The following is a 24,458-nucleotide window of genomic DNA, read 5'->3' as shown; positions in this document are numbered from 1 at the left end:
AGTTGCTCATATTTAATAAGCTTCTGTCCAGACATAAACCCTTGTTATTTTAAAGCTTATACTTTATATTAAAAAATCGTTGTAAAAAACACAGCTCACTGTGATCATACTAGCAGCAGGACCTGCCACACATTTGCCCAGTTTGTAATAATGTAGCAAGCTTATAAAAAACATTCATATGACATACCAACGCTGTTAAACAGAATCCAGCCTAATAAAAATATTTTACATAAACAGAGCTCAGACGTCTCAGTGAAACAGCTGCTATATCTATGGGAAATCTGAAAGGTAACACTTTGGTTGTATGAAGCGAGGTAAATGAAAAGCACAACATGCTGATGCACACAGGAATGGAAAACCACTTATAAACAAAAAACAGTCCATAAAACACAACCAGAAATCGCATGTATATTTCAAATACTAGATTAAGACATTAGTGCTAGTTTTTTTCCCCACTTTTCTGGGAAGCTTTTCTCCCAGGAGTGAAAAACCTGCCCGTGAAGAAACATCCAAATTTTTAAAGCAACCAGTAAATACTGGCATCTCCTTTCCATGCTATTATTTTGGTATAACTGCCAGAACTGGTGCCAGATGTGTAAGACCAGAACACAGCATTTCATACTTTGATCAGCCTTGGAGGATGCTGCTCCTCAGCCCTCTGAAAGCACCCCAGATCCAGAGAAAGGCATTTTCTGCAGCTCTGTTCCTGGTGCCACTACATGTGCTCTATCTGCTCATAGGCACTGAACTGTGAGGAAACCAAGAGATTAGAACCTTGTGCTTTGTGTGTAAATATGATCCTTTGTGCTCAAAGGATGCCCATGTTATTTGGTGGACACTGGTTTCCAAAATTACCACTGACTGCAAGAAAGGAACCGCTGTTACAGTGCTGTAAATGTTTCAGACACGCATTAGATGACACTGCTTTCCCCCCTGCTCTCCCCTTTGATATAAACCAAAACCGGATATTCACACCTGAACATAAGGAGACATGGCATTCAACAGCACTGCATTAAGGTTATAACAGTTAAACTAACCATTTAAAAATTTACTTAGCTCTTAAACTGGTTGATGAGGCTCTGATCAGAGGTGCTCTCAAGAACACGTGTGCTGTAACTTTCTCTCCAACTGCTGTGGTGGTCACATCTTTCAGAAAAATATGAACAGTGGTTTCATGAAATACGTTCATGAAATATGTTTAGTAGATACATCTAAATTTGATCAGCATTCAACTCTCAAAAATTTATACCCTCTTTGCTATAAATATTATTTATTTAATAAATCATCCTAGGAGCACTTTTCAATTTTTATTGGTGACTGTCTTTGGTGCAGTCTTATTTCTGAACTTTCAAGTGCACATAATACAGAAATGTGATTGTGTGCTCCCCCAATTCTAGTTTCTAATAAAAACAGGATTTATCCATCAGGAATTTTAAGTGAAATTTTCATACAGTTTGTGCAATATTACATATTATGAAAAAATAATTTTGTTCAAATTAGTGTCAAAAAAAGGTTTTTTGCTGATGCTGATATGAAAGCCATTAAAAAAAAAATGCAGTTATTAACTCTAAAAGGATTTAAAGGCAAAATCTACTAATACATAAAGAACAAATATTCATGGCCAGTATTGCATGTATTAACTGACAGGCACAGTCCAAATTTCTCATTCCCTACTGCTCTTAAATATTTTCCAAGTCTCTAGTTCTTACTGTGCTCTGCAGCTGATATTTCTTACACACAGTGTTCCACACCATGTAAATGTGGTATCTACCGGCAAATCAACATAACTAGAGCTGTGGGGTACAGAGAGCTAGTAAAACTATTGCTAGTAATTCTATGCAATCATAGAATTCTTTGGGTTGGAGGGGACTTTAAAGATCATCTAGTTTCATGATTTTAGTTTACAGGGTTTTGTAGTAACCTGGAACATTAAAAAAAAAAAGTTCAAGAAAAGTCAGAGTTAAGTTCTGTTATTTAATAAGTAGTTGCAGAATTAAGACCAGTTTAAGAACTTCAGACATAATATTAGGAGTGCCCTAAAGCATAGCTTCGGGTTGTACAAATCCCAAGTGAAAAAGCATTTTCATTCATTTCAAATTTGTGTGGCTTTAAAAGAGACCAACTAAGTTTATGAGACTTCAGGGAGGTATTTTGCCCCCAGCCTTCAGGGCAATACTTCTCTTGGAAGGAAATGTCCCTTGCAGCAAACCCAGTCCCGATGTGAATTTCCCTTCCAGAATGCATGAGCTCCCACTGGCCATGGGAGATGGCTCTCTGATTCAGATACCCTCCTGGAGCCAAGCCCTGGGTTACGTCCTGAAGCACAGAGCAGGTACTTCTGTAGAGGCAGAGCCACTCTGGACACAAACTAACGTGCTGGCATTAACAAACCATATCACAACGTACCTGTTATATCACACAGCCCTCAGACTGATTCTGCCACCACAATCCTCCTTCTGGTACATGATGTCTTTACTAAGGCAGCCTGCTCAGTTCCTCTTAGTTTTTTCCACTGGTCAGCAAGCCTGCCAGATGCATACTTTCTGGTGTATATGGCAAGGGAAAAATGGGATATAAAGATAATATATTAACCAGGGACACACATTATAATTTTTTAGGGGAGCAGCTGAAAACAGATTATTTTATAAATGTTGGGCATTTATAATCCACGGTGTTTCCTATGGTTAATGGAGTCCTGACACCTGGATTCCGAACACCATGTTCATGAAAACATCAAGTAAAGATGAGGGTAAAGATGGAAAAAATCGAAAGGACATCCCAATCAAGCATTCATTTTCTTGAACTGTAACTTAGATAACTACATACACATTCAAAGTAGCCATGCAGATACACAGGAAAGAGCAATACTTCTGGTAGAAGGCAGTCCCTGTGATATTGCTGTGTATACCAAAGCATTAATACACACTAAATAAAAATGGGGTGCTGGATTACTTGTTTTAAATTGAAACAAATTATCTTGGTGGGGGAAGATTTTCAGACAGTTAATCAAGCCTTCCAACACTCAAGTTTTCTCTTTGTTGCCCTAATCACCAGTAATTTTTCCTGGAACTGACTGGACACACTCAGAATGAACCAGTCTACCTGGTTGCTGGACCTTGCTCCACTTGTGTCAACATACCTACAGCTGTGTCCTTTCCAATCTTCCACAGCACCCTGGAAGCAAAGGCAAAGGAGGATGTTTCTGATGACTACCTCCCAGCAAAGGAAAACATCTTATTGTGGTTGCCTACGTATGGGAACAGATCCCTGATCTCTGTCCTCAAACTCCTTCCAACTACAACTTTTGTGCTGCAGCGCTGTACATGTTGGGCAGTGCCTTTATCTTGTCCTTGGCACAGATGCCTCACCTGCAGCCAGGCTGCTTCTAACACAGAAAGCAGCATCTGCAATCAGACACCAGACTGCCACTGTGTGATCTATCAAAATCCAAACCTTATAAACTGAGCATTAGTAAGAAACATGCAAGTTTGTCACTGGGTTGCTTTTAAACTTTAAAACAAAGAGCTACATAAACACAATTCTTAGAAATAAATTTTTGCAAAGACATTTATATTTGACTTTCTGAGAGAGGGAACAGGATAACGAGGCTGTAAGGATTCCAAAGGAATTTTTACTGGCTTTGAAACACAATGTTGGGAACTCTTCCCAAAGATGTCATGGAAACCTCAAGCTGCTGTTATCCCACTGAGATAAGAACTTTTTGTAGTAGTCAATTATAAGAATAAAACACATTTTCAATATATGCAAGTTCCTTCAGATAGGCATCCCTTTTTGTAATACAAAACCCTTCCCCAAATCCAAACCACAAACCAACAACAACAACAAAAAAAAGTAAAAAATGTAACTAGACCTTAGATTTAATGAATACTTTTACTCATCATAAAATTCAGAAGCTAGGGAAGATATCCTGAGATCCTATCTTGCCCCAAATACTAAAAAAAAAAATCCAACACCTCACCTAATCCCTATGTAAGATGACAAATATCTACTATCCATTAGGCATTTATAAACATCCTTGTGGAGCTCTAACCCTTTTACTGCCCAGTCTGATGTTAGACACTTGTATTTTATGTCAGAGGACTCAAATCAGTTGATTCCTCAGGCCTTTAATTAAAACATTCTTAAAATGTGTGCAAGACCCACACTTGTAAAACTGTGTGGTCAAACACATCCAGATCAGCTAAATACACCCCAGCTGGAGAACAGAACTGTCTTTTTACCATTTTCTTATGGAATGGTTCTCCAATTCTGGTCTGGATAAGTCTTCCTCACACACAGCAAATGAGAAGAACACATTGGAATGACACTTTGGAATCTGCGGCTCAGCATGCTGTGTTTGCACGGGAGCGGCAGTAAAAGCAGAAGGCAATACTTGTGCAGGTATTTTAGCTCAGCTTTAGAAACAGCACAAAGGCCTCTGAAATGTAATGTAGCAGTAGTCCTACGAACCAAGAACACAAACCTGCAGCGAGCGGCTGCACAGCGGCAGAAGCAGAGGCCACAGCTCAGCTCGGGCAGGGAAGAGCAGGAGCTGCACTCCAGAGCAGGTACCAGGGCCTCTCCAAACACCACTTGCAGAAAAAGCCTCAAGACAGACAATGCCAAGACCATGAACAGTCTTTACTTCTATCAGTTGTTTCACAGCACAATGAGACACAGCACAAGGTTTGTACAGCGGGATCTGCAGACAGTTTAAAAACAGGCAATTATCTTAAATAAAAAGCATTGAGTCTAAATGAAAATAATATGAAGACAAACAATACTGAAGCTAATGACTGCTTGCTTTTGATTGTCTAAAAAGTCCAAGACTTTTTGTCATAGTGCCTATAATGTTCTCCACATCACCTTCTCCAAACACCCTAGTTAGTGTAAAGCTTAATGTGCCCCGACTCATATGTGTGGGTAGGTATCACCACCTTTTCCTCTTGCTCTCAAACCCTACTTGCAGTGTGTGGGGAGGTGCAACAACTCTCATCATACAACATTCTGATTCACAAAGAAGCAGCACAAGTGTTGTACATAATTTAATTTGCACTTCTGTATATAAATGTTTACTATATTGCACACTATTGCAGCACTTTAAAACATCTAATTATTTGCAAAAATTAGTAAAATACTTTAAAGGATTTAAAAATAAGGGGTTTAATGCAACTGACAAGATAATAAAAAAAGCAATTTACTTAATGAGATACAATCCTTTATGTTGGAAATGAAAGTTACATACAACTAGAGTACAATTAAAATATACCATATAGCTCAACACTTAATTCCTCAAATGTGTAAAATTAACAAGCTTCTACTGTCATAGATATACAATTTTTCCATATCGTGAAAAGGATTTTTCAAATTAAATACAGGTAACATAATATTCTGTAGTTATATTTCATGACTGTGTTTAAATGAGAGGGTTGTATAATACTCACATTGTCAAATGTACTCACTAATGCCTTGGAAATTGCACACTTCCCCTCCTTTTCCAAAATAGAATCTCGTTTCCATACTGAAGTCTATTATGCCATATTGGAAAAGTGTTTAATTTGCTGACAGGATTTTCATAAAATTAAAAAATAGCAGAATATCATGGCATTATGATGACTTTTCCACTTATGCCCATGTAGAATTTAATCTGGATATCAAACAGACACGTCAGAACCAATTTCCTAGACTTTTGTCTTATTGTACACGCAAGATGAACGATTACAGTATTTTACAAAACAGAAAAATCTCTGAATCTTTCTAGAATTATAAATGTAATGATTAAAAATTAAAATCATAACAGAATCAAATTGTGATCTCCAACATTTATTAAAATCTTTAAAGTTCATAAACGACAACAAAGTTACTGTAGAATTTATCGCATACAGCTAGCATACAGCAGCATGTCCTTGGTCTAAATGAAATACAAAAGATTTTAACATTTTCATACAAAGGATTTCTTTAAATTTATTAATGTGACGATATATCTTTGTTACATAAAATTTGCTACAGCAAAGTATCTTATACTTTTCTTGCACGTATGTAAATATGGGTGGACAAAGACTGCATTCGGTGTCAGCCTCCTAATGACGTTGTGCAAAAATGCTCAACAACCTAAACAGGGAACGTTGGGTGGTACGTTTCATACTCTTCTGTAAAATGTCTACAAAGGCTTTTCTTTAGGGAGTGTCGTACAGATTAAAAGGAAGGAATGCCACCAGCTGTTGATTTGCACTGGCATTCAAACAAATACAATGGCTATGTATCAATATAGCTCAGTTTTTTAAAAAACAATTCATCCTCGTATGCATGTAAATTTATCATAAAACATGTGTCTAGTTTAAACTGTTTAGATGTGCTGTTTTTAGACAGGTCACTGAGACAGCCAGAACCAAGTGTACAAATAAAACTACTATGAATAAGTTTAAAAGCAACCCCCAAAAAAGTGCTGAGCTGCTGATTATTAACATTGAAATAAATGTGTAGAAGTGCCCAAAGCTAGCACATGGTAGCAATATCTTTTAAGTCAGTTGGTGAGAGTATACAAAACATAATTAAACCCAAATACCTGTATCTGTGTGACCATACATTCTGGTTGATTGAAAGAAAGTAGGTTAGAAACAAAGACAACGCAACTAAAATAAATTCAGCTGTTGCAGTTTTTAAACTTTCTCTCTTTTCTTCGTGAATGAAGTGCTGTAATTAAAAAGAAAATGATTGTAGCAGTACTCCATCCTCAGTTTACTAATATAGTATACCAGAATAAAAACTTGGCAATAACCTCTTATTCTTAACAGCTAACAAAAAATAACCGTGTTCATCCAGCGATGCATCTAGAACAATATTTTGCATTTGCTAAACCATTTGTTTCTCACAGCTAATGGCAGAGCGCATTTTGCTTTTTGTGGCATGATGGTTCTTATTTTAATGGATGCCTTTTGATTCAAAAAAGGCTTGAAACAAGGAATACTTTGGGAGCCCAGACATTGGCTACTTAAAAAAAAAAAAACACAAAGTGAATCAAAATGAATCATATTCTCTACAATACTGACCAAAACTTCCTTTAAGAGTTTAGGGTTCTTGATCTTAAAAAAGCCATTTCATATCTGCCAACTGAAATGCTGGTAAGTTGACTTGGTTTAATATGGTCCAAAATCCAGACCAGGTGGAATTACTCCTCTCACGGGACTGTAAGCTTTCCATGGTACAGTCTGGTTATGGCAACTTACCTACTGCCTAGATGGGAAATATGAAGGAAGGAGGCAGTGACAAAAAACTGCAGGGATGTAGAAAACCAAGGCACGGGATCTAGCTACTGTCCCCTACTTAAGCCATCCAATTGATTCTACTGAATTTTGGTCAGCCTCCAGGAAGAAATGTTTTTAAGTTAATTTAGCAGACATTTATATGGCGATAAATACTACCTTCAAAAATGCTAAAAATGTTGGCTAGGTTTAGTCTGAGCTACTAAAAAATTATTATAAATTGTAGCATCAGACACAAGACAGACATGAATTATTGGCTGGCACAGACTAGAAGCAACATTTATCTTTCACTTCAGTCTAAATCACACTAGCCGCAACACCTTCCATTTCACTCACACAAATAATACATTATTCAAAATAAAATGGAGCATTCTTGGGTAAAAAACTACTTCATTTCAAAGGGGGAAAATGAACAATACACAGAAACAAAGAACGACAGAAACCAAAGTTAAGTAGGAAAGTGGTCTATTATTCTGTGTTACTGCACAAACAGTGCTTGCTTAATTGTGCCTAGTTAGAAGGGTTGGTGCAAACTGCACACATGGAAGATGGCAATAAAGACCTCAGTCAGCTTTGTGGAATGAAGTAACTAGGTAACTGTTTTGACATATGATGGTCTCAGCTCCACCTCATCTGTTAACAGAGTGCAAAGATCCCAATGTGAGCCCTGATGTCATCTTGTCCTCTTACTCCTACTAAAAATCAGCAAATTCTTTTGCACATTTTTCTGTTAGAGACGCACGAATATCTTCTTCTTCATAGTCATCGAAGTTGCTGGTATCTCCAGGACCTCTGCACTTTGGTATGAATGGAGCTTCTACCTGTATTGGTGGGAGACACAAAAAAGCACGTGAAATGTTACTGGCCTAATACCAGTAGATTTAACATTGTGATAATGAGCACAGCAATATTGCCATTTATCCTCAAATCCTGCCAAGAAATCAGGTATTGTGGCACATAAATAGAACCAGCCTAAGAAGGTACAGGCTTCTAGATGTGTGAATATAAGTTGAAAAATACTTAAATCTCGCTGACAAACATCATTAAAAAATTACTTCCACTTCAAAACAAAGTTTAGTTCTCTCCTTGCAGAGGCAATCCCGCTCCCTTCAGCTCCGTGGCACAGCTCCCAGCACAGTCATGGCAGAAGCAAAGTAGATTGATTGCCATCAACACTACACAAAAATCTTAGGGCAGTTTGGAACCCCTCTCCTTTCTACTTACCAGTGACCCTCTATTTCCAAATAAAAACCACCCTAATATGAGTGTAAAAGAATTTGTTCTGCCTCTCCTACAAAGCTGCTCCTAGGACCTAACCGTAAGTGAGAGGTGAAAGTCTTTTCCAAAAGGCCCCAGTGGGACACAAGAAATGACAGGAAGGAGTCACTCAAAGGCTGTACTGCAAGGAAAGCAAAATTATAACAAAATTATGGAGGCGATGCAAATTTAAACCTGGAAATGCAGAGTAATCAGACAAGTGTCCCTCCCCTGAACATCCCAGGCAGTAAGTGTGCCAGAGCAGCACAGTGGGGAGACAACTAACCAGGGCAGGCACAGCTCCAGCTCCAGCTGAGGATCACATCACACCGTGCAGCCAGGTAGATTGCTGGTGGTGGGGATGTGTTGTGTGTGTCAGTCAGGAAATTAAAGAGGTGCAGCGTGGACTAATACAAATTATGCTCTGTTCACTTTGGGCAATACCACTATACACCCCAAGGAATAACACTAACTTCTGCCTTTGTGTGTGCGATTGTCACGTGTATATCCTTTTGTTTCTAAAACAACATCCACGTACCCTGACTGAACACACAGCCTGGGTACACAGGTACCCTATAAAGCCACACATTTACATTACCTGAATTTCTGTCTCTGTGTCTTCTTAAATTGATTTTCAGTTACTCTCTTACAGCAAAACTCAGAGAACAGAAAATACCTCATTTACTACTGGAATTTTAGAATGCTGTCAAGTGAGACACATCAGACCTTTTCTTATTAACTTCACCAAGGAAATGGCTAAAAAGAGATTGCAGGAGATAACACCAGCTTATAGTGGAAATACCTTTTTGGCCCTAAGTACAACCATATTATCAGGCACTATGTTAATAAATAGCCATAAACACACAAAGAAAACAGAAATATTAAGTAATTGACTGGTTCACTTATGGCTGCAGCATTAAATTAAAAAAAAATAATAAAAAAGAAAGAAATGATTCCCATGACATTAGCTGCCAAGGAACACTATGTTTATTCAGGAGAATACGTGCTGTGGTAACAGCCCCTGTGAAAAGCTAGTATAAAGCCCAAAGTTTACTGCTGGATTTCTATGACTGCTTAGGTAATATTACAATGCATGCTGTTGTTTCATACCCTGAGTATTACAGGATTTATTCCTTATAATTAAAAGCTTCAAGCTTATTCAGCATCAGTTTTCACAACCCTTTAAATCTTGTAATAGCTATTCTGACTGTACTACTTGTTAACATTTTAAAATATTTCTTATTTCTGCAAAAGTAATTCTCTACAGCAGTGCACTAGCAATGCTAAGAATATTTAGCTCAGTATTAAAACATCTGATTTAATATTATGGGGTCTGAGTGTCCCCAAAGAGCCTACCAGCAAATAGAACTTGGTGCACATAAATCCGCCTTGCAAACAGGCATTAAGAAACCAAAGAACAATAATTACAAATCGGCAATAGGGAATATTTTCTTAAAAATATCTATACTTAATGCAAGGAATACAGGATGTGTTAATTGTACCCTGTCTACTCGTAATTAATACATTAGTGAATAATTCAACAACTGTACTGTCACATTTGTGTAGACAAACAACCAGTTTCTTTTTATATACTATTGTAAGTATTTAGCTTTGGCCTTTAAAATAACTGCTGTTACAAGCAGCAAGTTCATGCCTCTATAGTTAAGACTGTTAGTGTTTCAAATTCAAACCAATTTTTTAAAATATTATCATTTATCTCCAGCCCTTTTCCAATATCAAGACTCTAAATTATTTCTCCACCCGAGTCTTCTGGGACAACACCAATTTTAGTTTTCTCTTGTTGTGTATTGAAAAACCAAGAATTCAGAGGTTGCATTTAAGTGAATAATTTCTTAGGATTCTGTTTCTAGTTAACTCACTAATCTACAAATATTTAACTTTGCCTCTACATTCAAAAGGAGAGGGAGCTTTGGAGCTACTGGAACCTAGACTGAATTATAATCATCCTCATCCCTTTTGGCAGCTCTGCTTCATTCATCCTGGCAGCACACATGTGTTGTCCTCTAACAGATACATTAATGGCTGCTCACACACTGAAAATGCTCTCAATTGTCTCTGTTGCTTTTGTTCTTACGCAGCTCCAAAGCCCAGTGCAGACTGGGAATGGGTTTTCCAAAAACCCCATTACCAGTTGTGTTGATCAAGGAACTAGAAAACCGTTCTTAAGATGCCAGGAAAAAAAGCATTCAGCTCTTCCCAGCTCATGGAACTGCAGTCAATCAAAGCGTGGCGTCAGGAGACAAACACTCCACGCAAGGAGGAGGAAGCACATTCCTTTAGGAGAAAAAAAAAACCAAAGCTTTTTCCACTCTGCAGCACAGTCTGACTGCTAGGAGCTGGTTGGAAAGGAGAACGGATTCCTCTCTGCTGAGCAGGAGTATTTATAGATGCCACTATAGCAGGGGTTAAATGAAAAGCAAGAGAGGCAGGAGATGGCTCATTCTGAGACAATCCAGAAATAGACTAAAGCACAACAACGTGATAAAGAGAACATGAATGTACATAGAGGTCCAGGATAAAATACCAATAAGAAACAAACATAATCAATCAATACATATCCTTTGCAGTCTTAAAAGATGAAACTATTTCTACCTTTTCTCAGTTTAATTGATAGATTTAGGAAAAAAACAAAAACCAAAAACCAAAAAACCAAATAATCAGAAATTTTACTTCAACCCCTTAACGACCTGTAATAGTTTTGACCAGGAAGAGTCTTACCTTTCTCTGATAAATGGCAATCCAATCTGTAGTTGCAAACCACTTGTGATTCTTTATGTCATTTACACCATTCTTGAGATTTCCATATCGTTTGGTCAAATCTACCTGGAGTAAATTTCTTAGAAGATCCTTTAGGTCTGAACTGAAGTGTGATGGAAACCTCACCTAAAATTATATACCCACAACATTAAAAAATATTATACAAATTTGATTCTTCTCCCTGTGAAGTGAAACAACTTCATACAAAAGGAAACAGTAGGCCCATTTTATATCCTTCCTCTAAAACCAAATCAAGTAGGAATGCATGAAGTGAGAGATTATTATTGTTGCACATGTATTTCTGTTTCAAAGAGCCTTTATCAACAACATTACCTTGTCCATCTACCATTTCTTGAGCTAAAAGTTTCTGGTGGGTAAAATATTAATTTAATGTAATAGTGATAGAAAAGCCAAGTTTAACTTAAGTTAGTGTCTCATCAATACATCATCATCTCAAGACATACTGAACTATTTTCTAGGAATAAATTTTTAGATTGTATTATAAATATGCACACATGGGAGATATAGTACAGTGCAGCAAATATACAGCATATAAATACATAGACATGCTCTGAAATAACTGCATATTCAGCAATCATATATGAAAAGCCAGTCTGGAACTGTGTGCTGTACTGCAATCTGTCTGATAACTAAATGCACCAAGATCAAAATTCTTGTATAACTAACACAGCACTGTTTGAAGATTGCATGCGAGTGACTTGCCATTTATTCAAACCTGGCTAAAGGATATTTGAAGATGATTCCTGGGATATAATTACAAAGGATTTTACTAGCAAATGATCTACTGACACCATTTGAGATGGCAGAGAGAAGGAAGGGAAAAAGAACAGGCAGAAACCTATATTTGGCATCCTCACAGTCTCAGTGTTTGACACTCCCTATATTCAGCTGATCCGTTATGATGTAAATACAGAACATGGAGTTACTTAAAATAAAAACATATTGTGAAATCAAGAAGTCTAATTATCAAGGACACTGCTTCAGATCACCTATCAATATACCTCTGTTGAACATTATGAGAAATTAACAGGTTTTAATGACTATAATACCTAGACCACTGAGAAGTAAGGAAATATTAACTCACATTTTTAAGGAGAGAACTAAGAGAATGAGGTAGAATGAAAGACCTCAACTGAAGCTAGCTGAAGAACTGCTAGCTGAAGACTGAATGTTAAGAGTTTCCAGAGTTCATGTCCAGTGCTGTTTCTGCAGCCATCCATCCATGGACTCAGTAAAAAAGGTAGATGATCAACAGGACAGATGTCAAGCCAATTAGATAAAACTGCAAAATTGCCCAACTTTTGTTCTTTTAGCTTAGAAGAAAAAGATTTCTTTAAAAAAAAGATGTTTGTAAATTAATTCCTATATATTCATCGAAACAGCTGAAGGTTCACAGTATTAAAGCCTTTCAAAGAGCAATGACCTTCTTGATTTAAAAAAGAATCAACCTCAGTGCAGGGCACCACAGCCAGGCCTGCTGAGGTACCACCCCTGATGAGCAGTAGAGAGGTACCTGGGATGCCACACAGCGCGTGTGTCTACCAAGGGACAAGGGAGACAGTAACTGCAACAAAGCAAGTGAACAAAGAAGCACAGAGACAACACTGGCTGGCAGAAGCAGCCACAGAATGGGTACATTTTGGTGCCATTTGGCACCAAAGGTAAGAGATATTAACTAAAAATAAAAGGGAAACATCAAAAACACTTTTTGAAAATTTTACGTAACAATGAAAACCAAACAGAACATCCGACATGTCTTGAACTAGGAATGATGGAAACCCTTCAGAGCTTCTCAAAAAATGCAAAAAAATTCTAGAAAATAGCTAGGCAAATTAAGCATACAGCTAAGTAGTTGTTAATAGTCAGATCATTTCAGTCCAAGCACGAAGGCATATAATACCAAGATGTCTGTAAATTTAGTAAGTGGCATTTTAAATTTGAAGGCAGGGAGCAGATTTTTAAAACTTTGATTTTCAAATCAAAGCTGTTGAGAAGTGGACATTACACACTTTTCCTACGTTCTTTCCAAACTGCTGTCTAGCAGCCAGTAAATTCTGTAAATGTCCTCCACCAAAATACAGGTTCTGTTTGTGAAAACACACAAACTTACCTTGCCGGACACAATCTTCTCGTAAATTTGAATGGGCTGATCTGCAAAGAATGGGGGATATCCAGCTGCCATTTCATAGATTAACACTCCTAATGCCCACCAATCCACTGCCTTGTTGTAACCCTGGATAAAAACATCCCACTGTTAGTACCGTTTCTAACACAGATTAAGATTTTCAGTATATACCTATGGAATACAAAGAAAGCAACTGCATTGTTTGTTCAATACAGAACTTAATTCAAACCAAACTGGCAGTCACAGATTCCAACAGCAATACACTCACACCCTAAGACAGCGATGACTGTGAATCAGTGATAGAAGTGAAACACTTTGCATACATTTATGTCATGAGTGCCAGTGGTGTCTTTACAGTGATGTGACAAGAACCCCCAAGTGACAGAAATGGGCACAATTTATTTATTTACTTAAAATCAAAACTCTCTTATTACAGAATGACTGAAAATTCTTCAAAGCTTAGGGACATTTCATTAAATATCACAGTATTTCCTAGACTGTACACTGTCACCTTTTTGCTTGATTATCCACATTTCAAAACCTTCCATTTCACATGGAGTGAACTAGCTACAAGAGCTTAGAAGTTTAGTTAATAAGCTGTTATAGTCATTTATGATATGATCTTAAAAATCGGAACATTAAATCCTTAGTAGGTCCTATTCAGTATTACAAAAGCCAAAAAATCCATCAAACCTATCCATTTCATATATGTTTCCTGAGATCTTTTAGAAAGCTCAGGGCTCAGACTCAGTCTTTGCTGCAGAATCTACTATGAAGAATTTGTGTTTGATGCATTGCAATTTCTTCTGCTGTTTCAGCTGCACTGGTGCAAAAAAGGGTGCACAGAACAAACATTTTTTCCCCCAAACAGAGGTGGGGTTTGTTTATTTTTGAAGACCTACTATGGTTTTGAATTAAATCACACACTAAATATGCAATTTAACATTATGCATTATCGCTATTTATAGCATAAGCAGTTCTATAAACTGTATTTTCCCCTTGCAGAATATATAGGGCTACAGTTAAACAGCTCTATGATTAATAACACTTCATCTGTGTTTGAACACTTAGTGCAAGTACCAGACAACTGGACCAAGAGTAAGCTTACACTGCATGTACTTGATGTGTAAAACCAGTGGATTGTCCCGTGTGATTTCATGGAAACTGCTTTAAACCTGAAACACTCTGCAACGAGTCATGTAATGACTACTGATTGATCCCATACATGATTCTGTTACCTCTGGAGTTCCTGTTCTCGTCTGTTAACACTTCAGAATGTAATCCCTGAGCTCTGTTGTTCTGATAAGGATGTTAGTTAAATACCTTATTACAGACTTTTAAAATCTCTTTTCCCCTCACAAGTTACATGGCAAGCATATGTAGAAAATTCTGTATATTTATGGGAAAATTCCTGATTTGGCATAAGTTTTAGCATACTAAAAAATATTTACAATGCAACGATGGCATTTTATGTAATTCATAAAGAACTGACTGGTCAAGATTTGATTTTTCAAAGTATCAGCAATTGTTTATCCCTCAGAGTTTAATACTTAGGTGGTTAAGTTTTAACTGCATCAAACGCATGGCTGAGTAACAAGACAAAGTACCTTGCTGAGAATTATTTCAGGTGCCAGGTATTCTGGAGTCCCACATAACGTCCAAGTTCTTCCTTTTACTCTTTTTGCAAAGCCAAAGTCCGTGACCTATCATCAGAAGAAATAAATTGACTGTCAATGCATTGCTATGAAGAAATTTAAAATTAAGTACTTTTGAGATCTTTTGGGAAATCATTTTATCAGAGGAAAAATTTATTTCTCAAATCACATAGTAGCATCTAGTCAGATGTACATTTAGTTCAGTTCTCAATAAACAGAAGGTTTCTCATTATGTAATTGAGAAAGAACACAAAGTGGGTATTATCACCTAAGCTTCTATGTATAACTTAAAAAATCAGTGGGAACTGTGGCTTACTAATCTTCCACAGGCACTGCAATTACATTATTCCTTTTTCTTATACTTTTCACATTGGGCTGTTTGTACTGCTGAAAGTTTAAAGAAGATGAATAAGATATTTATATATTCCTTTACTTAGCAAATAAATGAATCACAAAATGGGTCAAGATGTCCAACAGTCTTGTAAATTTAGAATTTTATTGCATAAGTGTATAAAGGTTGTATGTAAAATTAGTGTGGGAATATGACAACATAAAAGAGGTTTTCCAGTAAGTTCTGATTCTGAGTGTCTTCGAAAACATCACCAGAGTCAAGTTTGTTTATTTGAGTCCTGAGGGGAAAAAATGTAGCAGTAATTGTATTCACAAATGGCAAGTACTTGGTCATTATAAATTCTTCCTTTCACTTGTCATGTTTTCTGCAGTAAGTTTTCAGAACTCTGTATGCAATACCATAGTCTCTGTGATTTTTCCTGGATTGTAGTGTGGAATGTATAAGGAAGCCAGGCAGTTACATGGGAAATTCTGGGATCAGTTTTAAGCTACCAAGTCTATGCTTGTTTGGGGATCCTTTTCTTTTGTTTCCTCCTTCTTGGTATCAATTTCCACCCATTTCCCAAGAAAGCATACTGTACTACAATGAGAATCGTTGCTAATTATAGAGTAACCCTGTCCTATACACTAGTGTCACAATTAAAGAAGCCAAACTCCAAACTACTGAGGCAGCTTTGGCTTCATTTTTGGTAGAAACAACAGCATCAACAGCTGGAACTGAACAGAGTGAGTGACATGTTGACTAGACAGACCTGCTTCAGTTAGCAAAGAATCATTTCTGTGTTTGGGAATGCACATCAGCCTATGTAAGAAGAATACTCTGCAGACACAGGACAAACAGTAATGGCTTTAAAATGGAAAACCAAAATGAAGTTGGAGCTGCAGCATCAACATATGAACACAAATCTCCCTCTGCACACCATCACAAAAGCATAACTGTTGCATACAGAGAGTTGCCAGCTCTGGACTAAGCCAGTCAAAGCTTTATATTAATGATGCTCCCCGACTGCATTCAAGGAACTTGTGTTTATCTTCTCCCTATGGTGTTATTTTACTCTCCGGGCAAAATGATTTTACAGTTATAAGCTGTTTAAGACAGGACTCCTTTCCACTTCTCGGAAACATTTTTTTATGTATTTTCTCGTTAGATTCTGCTATGGCAAAAGGTGACACAATGAGAAATGAAGAACTCCCATAGTTTACAGACTGTAAAGCATTGCAGAGTGCTTACTGCTGCACACACTGCCTTCCCATTTGCCATTTAGGTTAAATTTGCCATTTAGTTAAAAGGAAGATGGGAAGGTGCCAGGAGAGACTGTTGGAAAACAGTCATCATTTGCACCACTGCAGTTCTGATCTGACCTCTACTCAGCTCTTACTCCAGATGTGCTGAGAAGGCCAGGACTCTCCAAGGGTGGGATTCATCTGACACACATTAAGTACTACAGTGTCAGTTAACACCCAAGCTCGTTTTCCTAAACTACTTATACAGACAATGCAGAGAAACAGATATTTTAGGGCACCTTTCATCTTGTTCTGGGGCAGACATATAAAATAGGTCAGCTGAACAGAGCCATGTAATCACCTACTTCTCACCACAGACCCCAAGGGAACCGACAACTGGCTCAGCTGCAGACAGCTCCACTGTGCATACTGAATTTTAGTCAGAAGAAGTACAAAACAATGGTTTTAACCATTCCTAAGCAGTAGGGCATTTAAATACTACCTCAAAAATGGGCTAACGTGCCAAACAGCTTCAGACCATTTTATTCTAAACACATTTTCTAGAATTACCTAAATCTACACAGTAAGACAAGACTCCACTCCCTAAATATATGAACAGTATCATACCTGGATGTATCCTTGCTGATCAATTAAAAGATTTTCAGGCTTTAGATCTCTGTAGATGAGGTCTAATGAATGGAGGTACTCAAATGTTAGCACTATCTGAGCTGCATAAAACCGTGCATGTGGTTCACTGTAAAGAATTAAAAGAATAATTATTACCCCAGTGCTATGCTAAGGCACTGAAACAACCATGTAACTGCCAGGGATAGACTAATCTTTTAACCAGTTCTTTTACTGTGTAAGAAGAAAAAGAAAAGCAAATGTTTTAGAACTGATACATGCGTTCCCTAAATTTATGTCTTGCAGCTAAAATACACATGCAAATTAAGATGAATGTATCCCACAATGCAGACCTTAAACTTGGAATTTTACTTTTAGAAACTACCGTCAGTTTCAGTGACAATATCCATAGGCATTCCAAGATTTTATAATGCATAGATCACAAATGTCTGTATTAACTAATCAAAACATAAGAAATATTTACAAGTTCTTCACTGCCTGACTAATTTAAGTCCACTGAAAAAGAGGTAAATTAAATGCATTTAACCCTTCAAAATTTTTCCTCGATGCTAACAAATTTTGTAAAACTCTCTTTCCAAATTAGCATCTTAAGCCTTTTTAAAGGAATAATGTCATTAATACTCCTACCTGAACCTTCCGATTCTTCTTAGATGTGAAAACATTTCACCACCAGGAACATACTCCATTACCATGTATAAATTAGAATTGTCCTAAGGAAACAAGTAAACATACACAAATACACATTAGGCATGCTATAGTTTCTGTAATTCCTACAGAAAGTGTATTTTAATAATGAATGAAATGAAAAATTGTAGCCATCCAATGGCCTTGGCAAATATAAAGCAACATGGGTAGAAATCCTTGAAAAACTGCCAAAGAAGCATCATACATCTCACGAAATCTATTTTACAGTAAATCTGTATAAAGATAATTAGTGAGTTCCTGACACAGAATGGTGTGTAAGGGACCCGAAAGAAGAGATGGAAGATGCTTAGTGCAAGTTTAAGCAGACACTTCCCTGAAACCCAGCATCTACTTTCAAAATGATGGTTACCTTAAAAGAATACTCCAGTTTAACAAGGAAAGGAAAGTTCACCGCTTGTAATATTCTCTTCTCATTCAGTGTGTGTTCTATCTGCTTCAGTTTGACAACCTAAGAGAGAAAAAATACCCAGTTTGTGACATTTTACAGTTGTCGATAAATTTTTCAGTGTTAAACAATTAGTTGACAGTAAGTTTGTAACTTTACAGATAATGAAAAACCTTATGGATTACTAGTACAACAACAGTGCCAAGAACGGATTAAAAAGCCTAACAACATTTTAAAGAGTAACACTTGTGCAATACAGTTGGCAAACAACTCTACAAATAGTGCATAGATGATAGCAAGGAAAACCTCTCTGAATTTCCTTAAGAATTGCTTATGCTTGTAATGGAGATACTCCTGCAGCAGTTCAATAGAATCTGTTTGATCTCTGGACCCTTAGCTAAGAAAGGGAGGAGGCTGTTGGACACATTTAATTATGGATTTCGCTCTCTGTGAACAGGAGTAAACACTTACTTTATACAGCTCACACATTAGTGAGAAGAGTAAGGAGAATACAAAGTCAGAATTTCCATTCTTATAGCAATAGTTACTTCTTGGAATCCATTAAAATGTGAAGCTGCTAACAAGGGGGCAAGTGGCTGATTTCTGATCATCGCTCTTTCTCAGTCAATAATAATTGGTTTCATTGTGTTAAATCTCAACATTGCATAATCAATTATTTCCATTTTACTTAATCCCTATTGCACAATTTACCTATATCTCATTTTGAGAATCGCATGATTTCCAAGTAAAATTACTTTTTTTTTTCTTTCTCCATATCAAACAAGTCTAGTTTTGTGTTTGGAAATCAAATCTAACTGCTATAAATAACAGATAAGCAAGATATTTCAACTCTGACTGAAACTGTATTTAAATTTATCTTTTAGATGCAAAAGGTAGTACCTACAAAAAACTCACTATTGCTTTGAAATAAATGCCATGCAAAACTAACAGCGACTTAAAAACATTAAATCTCTTTTGAGTCAGAACTTTAGTGTCCAAAGAAGAATTTTGCTCAAGTTGGCTCATTTGTGAAAGGTGTCCCCTCCACCCCTGAAAAGCTGCAGTACCGGAAATGTTCTTGTCCATCCAAGCAAGAAAGCCGAGGCTTTAGTCTGTGAGGTGTTGCAGCTGCAGTGCCAGACAGGACTTTCCCCCCATCTCCTGCCCGTTAGGCAGTGGAGGCAGAAGGAGCAGTGCCCCAGGCTGCAGCTGCTGTTTAACACTCCGAACCATCACCCCAGGGCTCCCCAGCTCGGCTCTGCTGACACAGCTCAGGCTCAGGGCGTGCCCACGGCAGCTCCCGGACACTGCGATCTTCTCCAGCAGCTCCTCTGTGCCCGAGCTCTTAGTCAGGATATTTTCTTTCCAAAAACCATTACAGAATGAAAGCAGCCAAGCAACAGTGTGTTATAGCCTTTCTAACACGAGGCAGACAAAGGAATAATATCCCTACATACACAAACTACTGGCTATACCAACATCTACTCCATTTCTTTTCATAACCTGACGAATCCAGCTTAAGATTGAGTAGCAAAGGTGTACACTATCTGCTTTCTCTTATTTCAAGTAAAATGGAAACAAAAGATTATAGGCAGCCTGCCCATTGTCTGATTTCGGACATCTCTATGTTTTCTATAATAAAAGAAGTGATAGAAATCCATCTCCTATTTTTTCATCAATTAATGGAAGTTACTAATACATTTTTAATACAACACAAATACATAATACATACGCTAAGTTGAGTTGAAAAAGCAGATATTTCATAAAGGAACACATCAAGACTTCTGATTACAGACAAAACCATCTAATTTACTAAGAGAAGACTGATGTCTGGATGCAAACATCTTTTAATACTGTGAATCATTTATTGCAAGTCCACTGCAATTGATAAAAAGGTGACTTTTTGCTTTTGCCAGAACATTTTACAACTATAGCTTTCCAATTTTGAGAGGTAGTAATGAACTTAATGAACTTTTTTTTAAAAATCCTCGATTATTTTTATAGCAACTTTCTGAATTAAGATGTAATTTCATAAACTGTTCCAGTGACAAAAACTCAGCCATTCATAAAAAATGAAACAGCTGAAAATCTGAAATTTGTTGGTGGGCTCTCTGTGCAGCAGGGGGCTGCTACAGCAGCTCTTCCCGCAGGATGCCATCAGCCATACTGAGGTAATGATGAGGTGCATTTCCACACACATGGAAATGGTCTGGGCTGTATTTCAGTTGTACTGTGTCAGAATGTCATTTTAATTTAATTGGATTTTTTAAAAAATGTAAGTTAGAAACCACTGTTAGAGAAGAATGCTTTAGATGCAAAAAAATGAGCTGTTCCAAGTAAAAATAAAAAATAATGTCAGACTTGACACCAGTTTACTTTAATTCCTCCTTATCTGACCATTCTAAAGTAATGCTTAAGTAAATGAGCCATTCTTCATGGTCCAGGGCCCCAGAGCACACGGGAAGAATCCTGGAACTGCAGCTCGGGCAAAACAGTTGGATTATGTCACATATACAATTACTCAGAAATGTAATATTGCCCGAGTGCAAGAGTGCACACTGAGGCAACGCTGACTTGGATTTGGTTGGTTGCTGATTATTAAGTTCTCTTGCCTGATTAATACGATTTTTGTTACACAGCAAAGTTACGTACAGTGTCTCACAATGTAAGAAGAGCACTTATGTTAAGGACCTTTAAATCTACTAATCTAAATAATGCAAATTTAAATAATTCTGAAAAACTTGTCAAAACCATTAAAAACTACTTGTAATGATAAATTCCTTTAAAATGCTTTTCCACATTCTGGAATTCTATTTAAATTTTAATTCTATTTAATTAACCTAATTATATAATTATTTATATAATTTAACCTATTTAATTCTGGTTAAAATTTCAAGTTTACCAAACGACACTGCTTACTTAATCTAAGAGTAATAAGCTGTTAAAAAAAAAAATCAGGCTGGAGCAGCAATACTATCTATGGAGTTACTACTGATGCAACAGGATTATTACATAATTATACATACAAGAAGTGTGGGATCAAGATCCATACTTCTTGATCCATCCATTCTTGATCATGGGATCAAGAATGGAAAAGAAATGATTTGTGCAAACAATTTTAATTTCAACTGTGGTTCACAAAGGAAATTTCTGAGAATTTCTGATCCCAAGAGCCTTCCAGAGGTTTGAGCTACCGTGCAAAAGGTTCTTTCTCTATTTGTTTATTTAAACCACAGCACATTTTGCTTTCCCCAAAGAATATATAGGTCACTTTACATAAGCAACGCAAAGAATTTACCTGATAACATTTTATTAATGCTTTGAATACTACTTAGAGCCTCTTTGGCCTGCTGTTAATGTTATTGCTCATTATCCCATCAACTGAATCTACTGGCTAAAAGAGAAAGTCAAGTGATTAAATTATCACTGGTATCCAAGTGTGATAAGAAAAAGCACAGAATGTGCAACACAGTTCACCACAGCTACCAGATCTTTGTCTACATCAAACTCTTTTGTACCATGAAATCCACTCTAAATTACACCAACCTTCTGTTTGTCCAGTATCTTCATAGCATAATACTGTTCTGTGGATTTATGTTTCACCATCATTACTCTCCCAAATGATCCTGTTCCAAGGGTTTTTTGCCTCTCAAAATCATCTAGGCCAGCAGTATTCTACAGGTACAAGGACATAAGGACATTGTTAACAATCTAACACCCAAAGACGATTTTAACTGTATGAATTAAATCCACTTATTAAAGAAGTTGAATAAAATTACGTTTATCAAAGACAACTATAGCCAGCCGCACTGTTGTTATAATTTCGCACTTGTCAAGTTTTAGTAAGAGATTTTACACTGCACTCATTAAAACAGAAAGACTTAACCGAATTATATCACTTTTCTGTAATTTGTCCACACAGATGACACATGCTTAGTAAGAAACACCCAGAAGTAAACTGATCATGAATTTAACATGCAGATAAATAACCCCCTCATGCTTCACAAACAAGAACATTTAGAACATGCAAAACCCCCCAAGTTGTAGAGACAGTTCTACATGGAGAGAATGTCACTGAGTACATTTTCTCAGATATTCATTGCCATAGCATTTCAAATGCTGCTTTAAAACAATGACCCTTCCCCAAAATCGAAACGCCCCATGTTTAAATTGTACAAGATTTCTAACAAGCTCCTTAACCTGCCCCCAAGCCCTGTACAGTAGTCTTAGTACCCTTAATTCCCCTTACTATCATGAGGGAAATTATTAGCATGGTAAATTACAGATGTGCCAAAGATTCTTGTTATAAAAAAAGCCAACTAAAACATGCCAACAGATTTTGAGTCTTGTCATGTTGACTGTGAACACCATTCTCAAAAGAGAAAATCTGTTGTTCAGTATGAACATTTCATCAGCTCAAATCCAAAGAAGACCCAAGAGTCTTCGCTGTTGAACTTCAGTGACAAAGCTGACATTAAAAACAGAAACTCCTTTATAAATGGCACTATAATTATTTCTGTTTTCTGCCCGTTGCCAACTGATAACACACTGATAACATTATCAACAAACGCAATACAGAAAATTATTGAATGCTTAAACAAGTGATACCTGAGGGGGGCTTTCCCATTTTCTTAAAAAGTCTTCTTTGGCTTTGGCTAGGAACTCTTTCACTGAAAACACACACAAAAAAGTACATTTCAATTAATATAATTCATGATGGATGTAACAGAAATGCTTTGTTAACAAAATACATAAACTTCATTATCAACTTCTTTCTTCAATTCATAATATGCTATTTTCACCATGTATGAAAGCAAGCATCAATGCCTCTAGAACTTCTACCATTCTCTAAGTGATATCTACGCTTTCTGGAGTAACTACACCATTCTACACAAATTACTTAAGTTTGCCAGTTCTAATAACTGACAATACTCTATAGGCAAGCAGGCTTTAAGGTGATGTTAGACATTCTTAATTCAACTGGGAAAAAACCAAACACCTGGCATTTACAAATAGCCATTCCACAAAGATTGACTTTTAATCTATTCTTGTTAAATAAAAGTTGCATTTTCTTTCAGCTGCTTGACTGTAACGTCAATCTCATTGCTTTTTCCCCTCATCACCTTTATTTAAAAGCTGTTGCAAGCTCAAGAACCAAATGGACAGCATTACTGCAAGCAAAGATAAAGCACAGGGATACAACACTGCACATTAAGCATGCCCACAGTCAGAGAATATGCACTTTTAATACTGATTTTCCACTGAAACTGAAGGAATGTATAATGGCAAAATTCTGGATGACTGTTTAAAATGTGCACCAACATATTTTGTTCTTTTTTTTTTTTTGAATATCAGTGCAGATTACTTCACGCACAGTCATTAACGGGAGGTGTTTCGAACACTGCTGTGGTTCTGAAAGTCACAGAATCGAGAAGAAAATATCATCCTGTCTTTTTGTTCTCTGAATCATTTCACGTAACACAAAGTTAATGACAGTGGATTTCCTGTACTGTGACGCTCTGCCTCAAGCAATTGCTAAAAGCACACAGCAATATGCCACGACTGCTCTGGTCACTTCTAGAAATACACATTTTAGTAACTGTACTCTGCACTCTGACAGTCAAAAAAAATTAGGTTTAGAACACTTTGTAAACAAATCAGAACTTCTTTGTACTTTTTAGTGAATACTAATGTTGACAAAACTTTTAAAAATTCTCCTATTATACCAGTAAAGTTCCAGCAGCAGTAAAAACTAAAGCAGCCCTGGAGAAGGTTGGTCATGATTGATTTTTTTTTTTTTCTTTTTCCCCCCCCTCTCAGGTGTGCTTGACTTGATTATCATAAAATACTCTAGGGAAGTTTATGGCTCCCACCATCACTGGCTCTGACGGAGCAGCAAATATAATGGAAATTTCAGGAGAGTTGTCAGAAGTTCTGGCAGACCTCAACATTAGAAAAGTGTTTAAAGCATGATATCCAGTCAGTAATTTTATTTTATTTTAAGAGTACTATCAGAGGAGGAACATACTCAGTATCCTAAACTTATGGTT

The 24,458-nt window shown here is 36.9% G+C and overlaps 1 protein-coding gene across 9 annotated transcripts in view; it reads right to left on the bottom strand.

The window, feature by feature from the left end:
- Positions 1–5,141: 5,141 nt before the first annotated feature.
- Positions 5,142–24,458, bottom strand: part of PRKACB (protein kinase cAMP-activated catalytic subunit beta) — a 75,974-nt gene continuing 56,657 nt past the window's right edge. For all 9 annotated transcript variants that reach the window (XM_027898377.1, XM_027898378.1, XM_027898379.1 and 6 more), the window contains 9 exons: positions 23,017–23,078; positions 21,955–22,083; positions 18,373–18,471; positions 17,946–18,028; positions 17,301–17,427; positions 15,051–15,146; positions 13,429–13,551; positions 11,259–11,423; positions 5,142–8,083 (listed from right to left, as the gene is read on the bottom strand). In XM_027898377.1, the coding sequence (XP_027754178.1) occupies positions 7,958–8,083; positions 11,259–11,423; positions 13,429–13,551; positions 15,051–15,146; positions 17,301–17,427; positions 17,946–18,028; positions 18,373–18,471; positions 21,955–22,083; positions 23,017–23,078 (1,010 nt within the window). In that variant the 3' untranslated portion in view covers positions 5,142–7,957. The remainder of the gene's footprint in view (positions 8,084–11,258; positions 11,424–13,428; positions 13,552–15,050; positions 15,147–17,300; positions 17,428–17,945; positions 18,029–18,372; positions 18,472–21,954; positions 22,084–23,016; positions 23,079–24,458) is intronic.

This window comes from Empidonax traillii, unplaced genomic scaffold, assembly GCF_003031625.1.
Source record: "Empidonax traillii isolate 1590-97213 ecotype Southwest subspecies unplaced genomic scaffold, ASM303162v1 scaffold594:size396842, whole genome shotgun sequence".
Classification (NCBI taxonomy): domain Eukaryota; kingdom Metazoa; phylum Chordata; class Aves; order Passeriformes; family Tyrannidae; genus Empidonax; species Empidonax traillii.
Note: the sequence above shows the minus strand (reverse complement) of the source record. Positions and strands in the feature narration are given on the sequence as shown.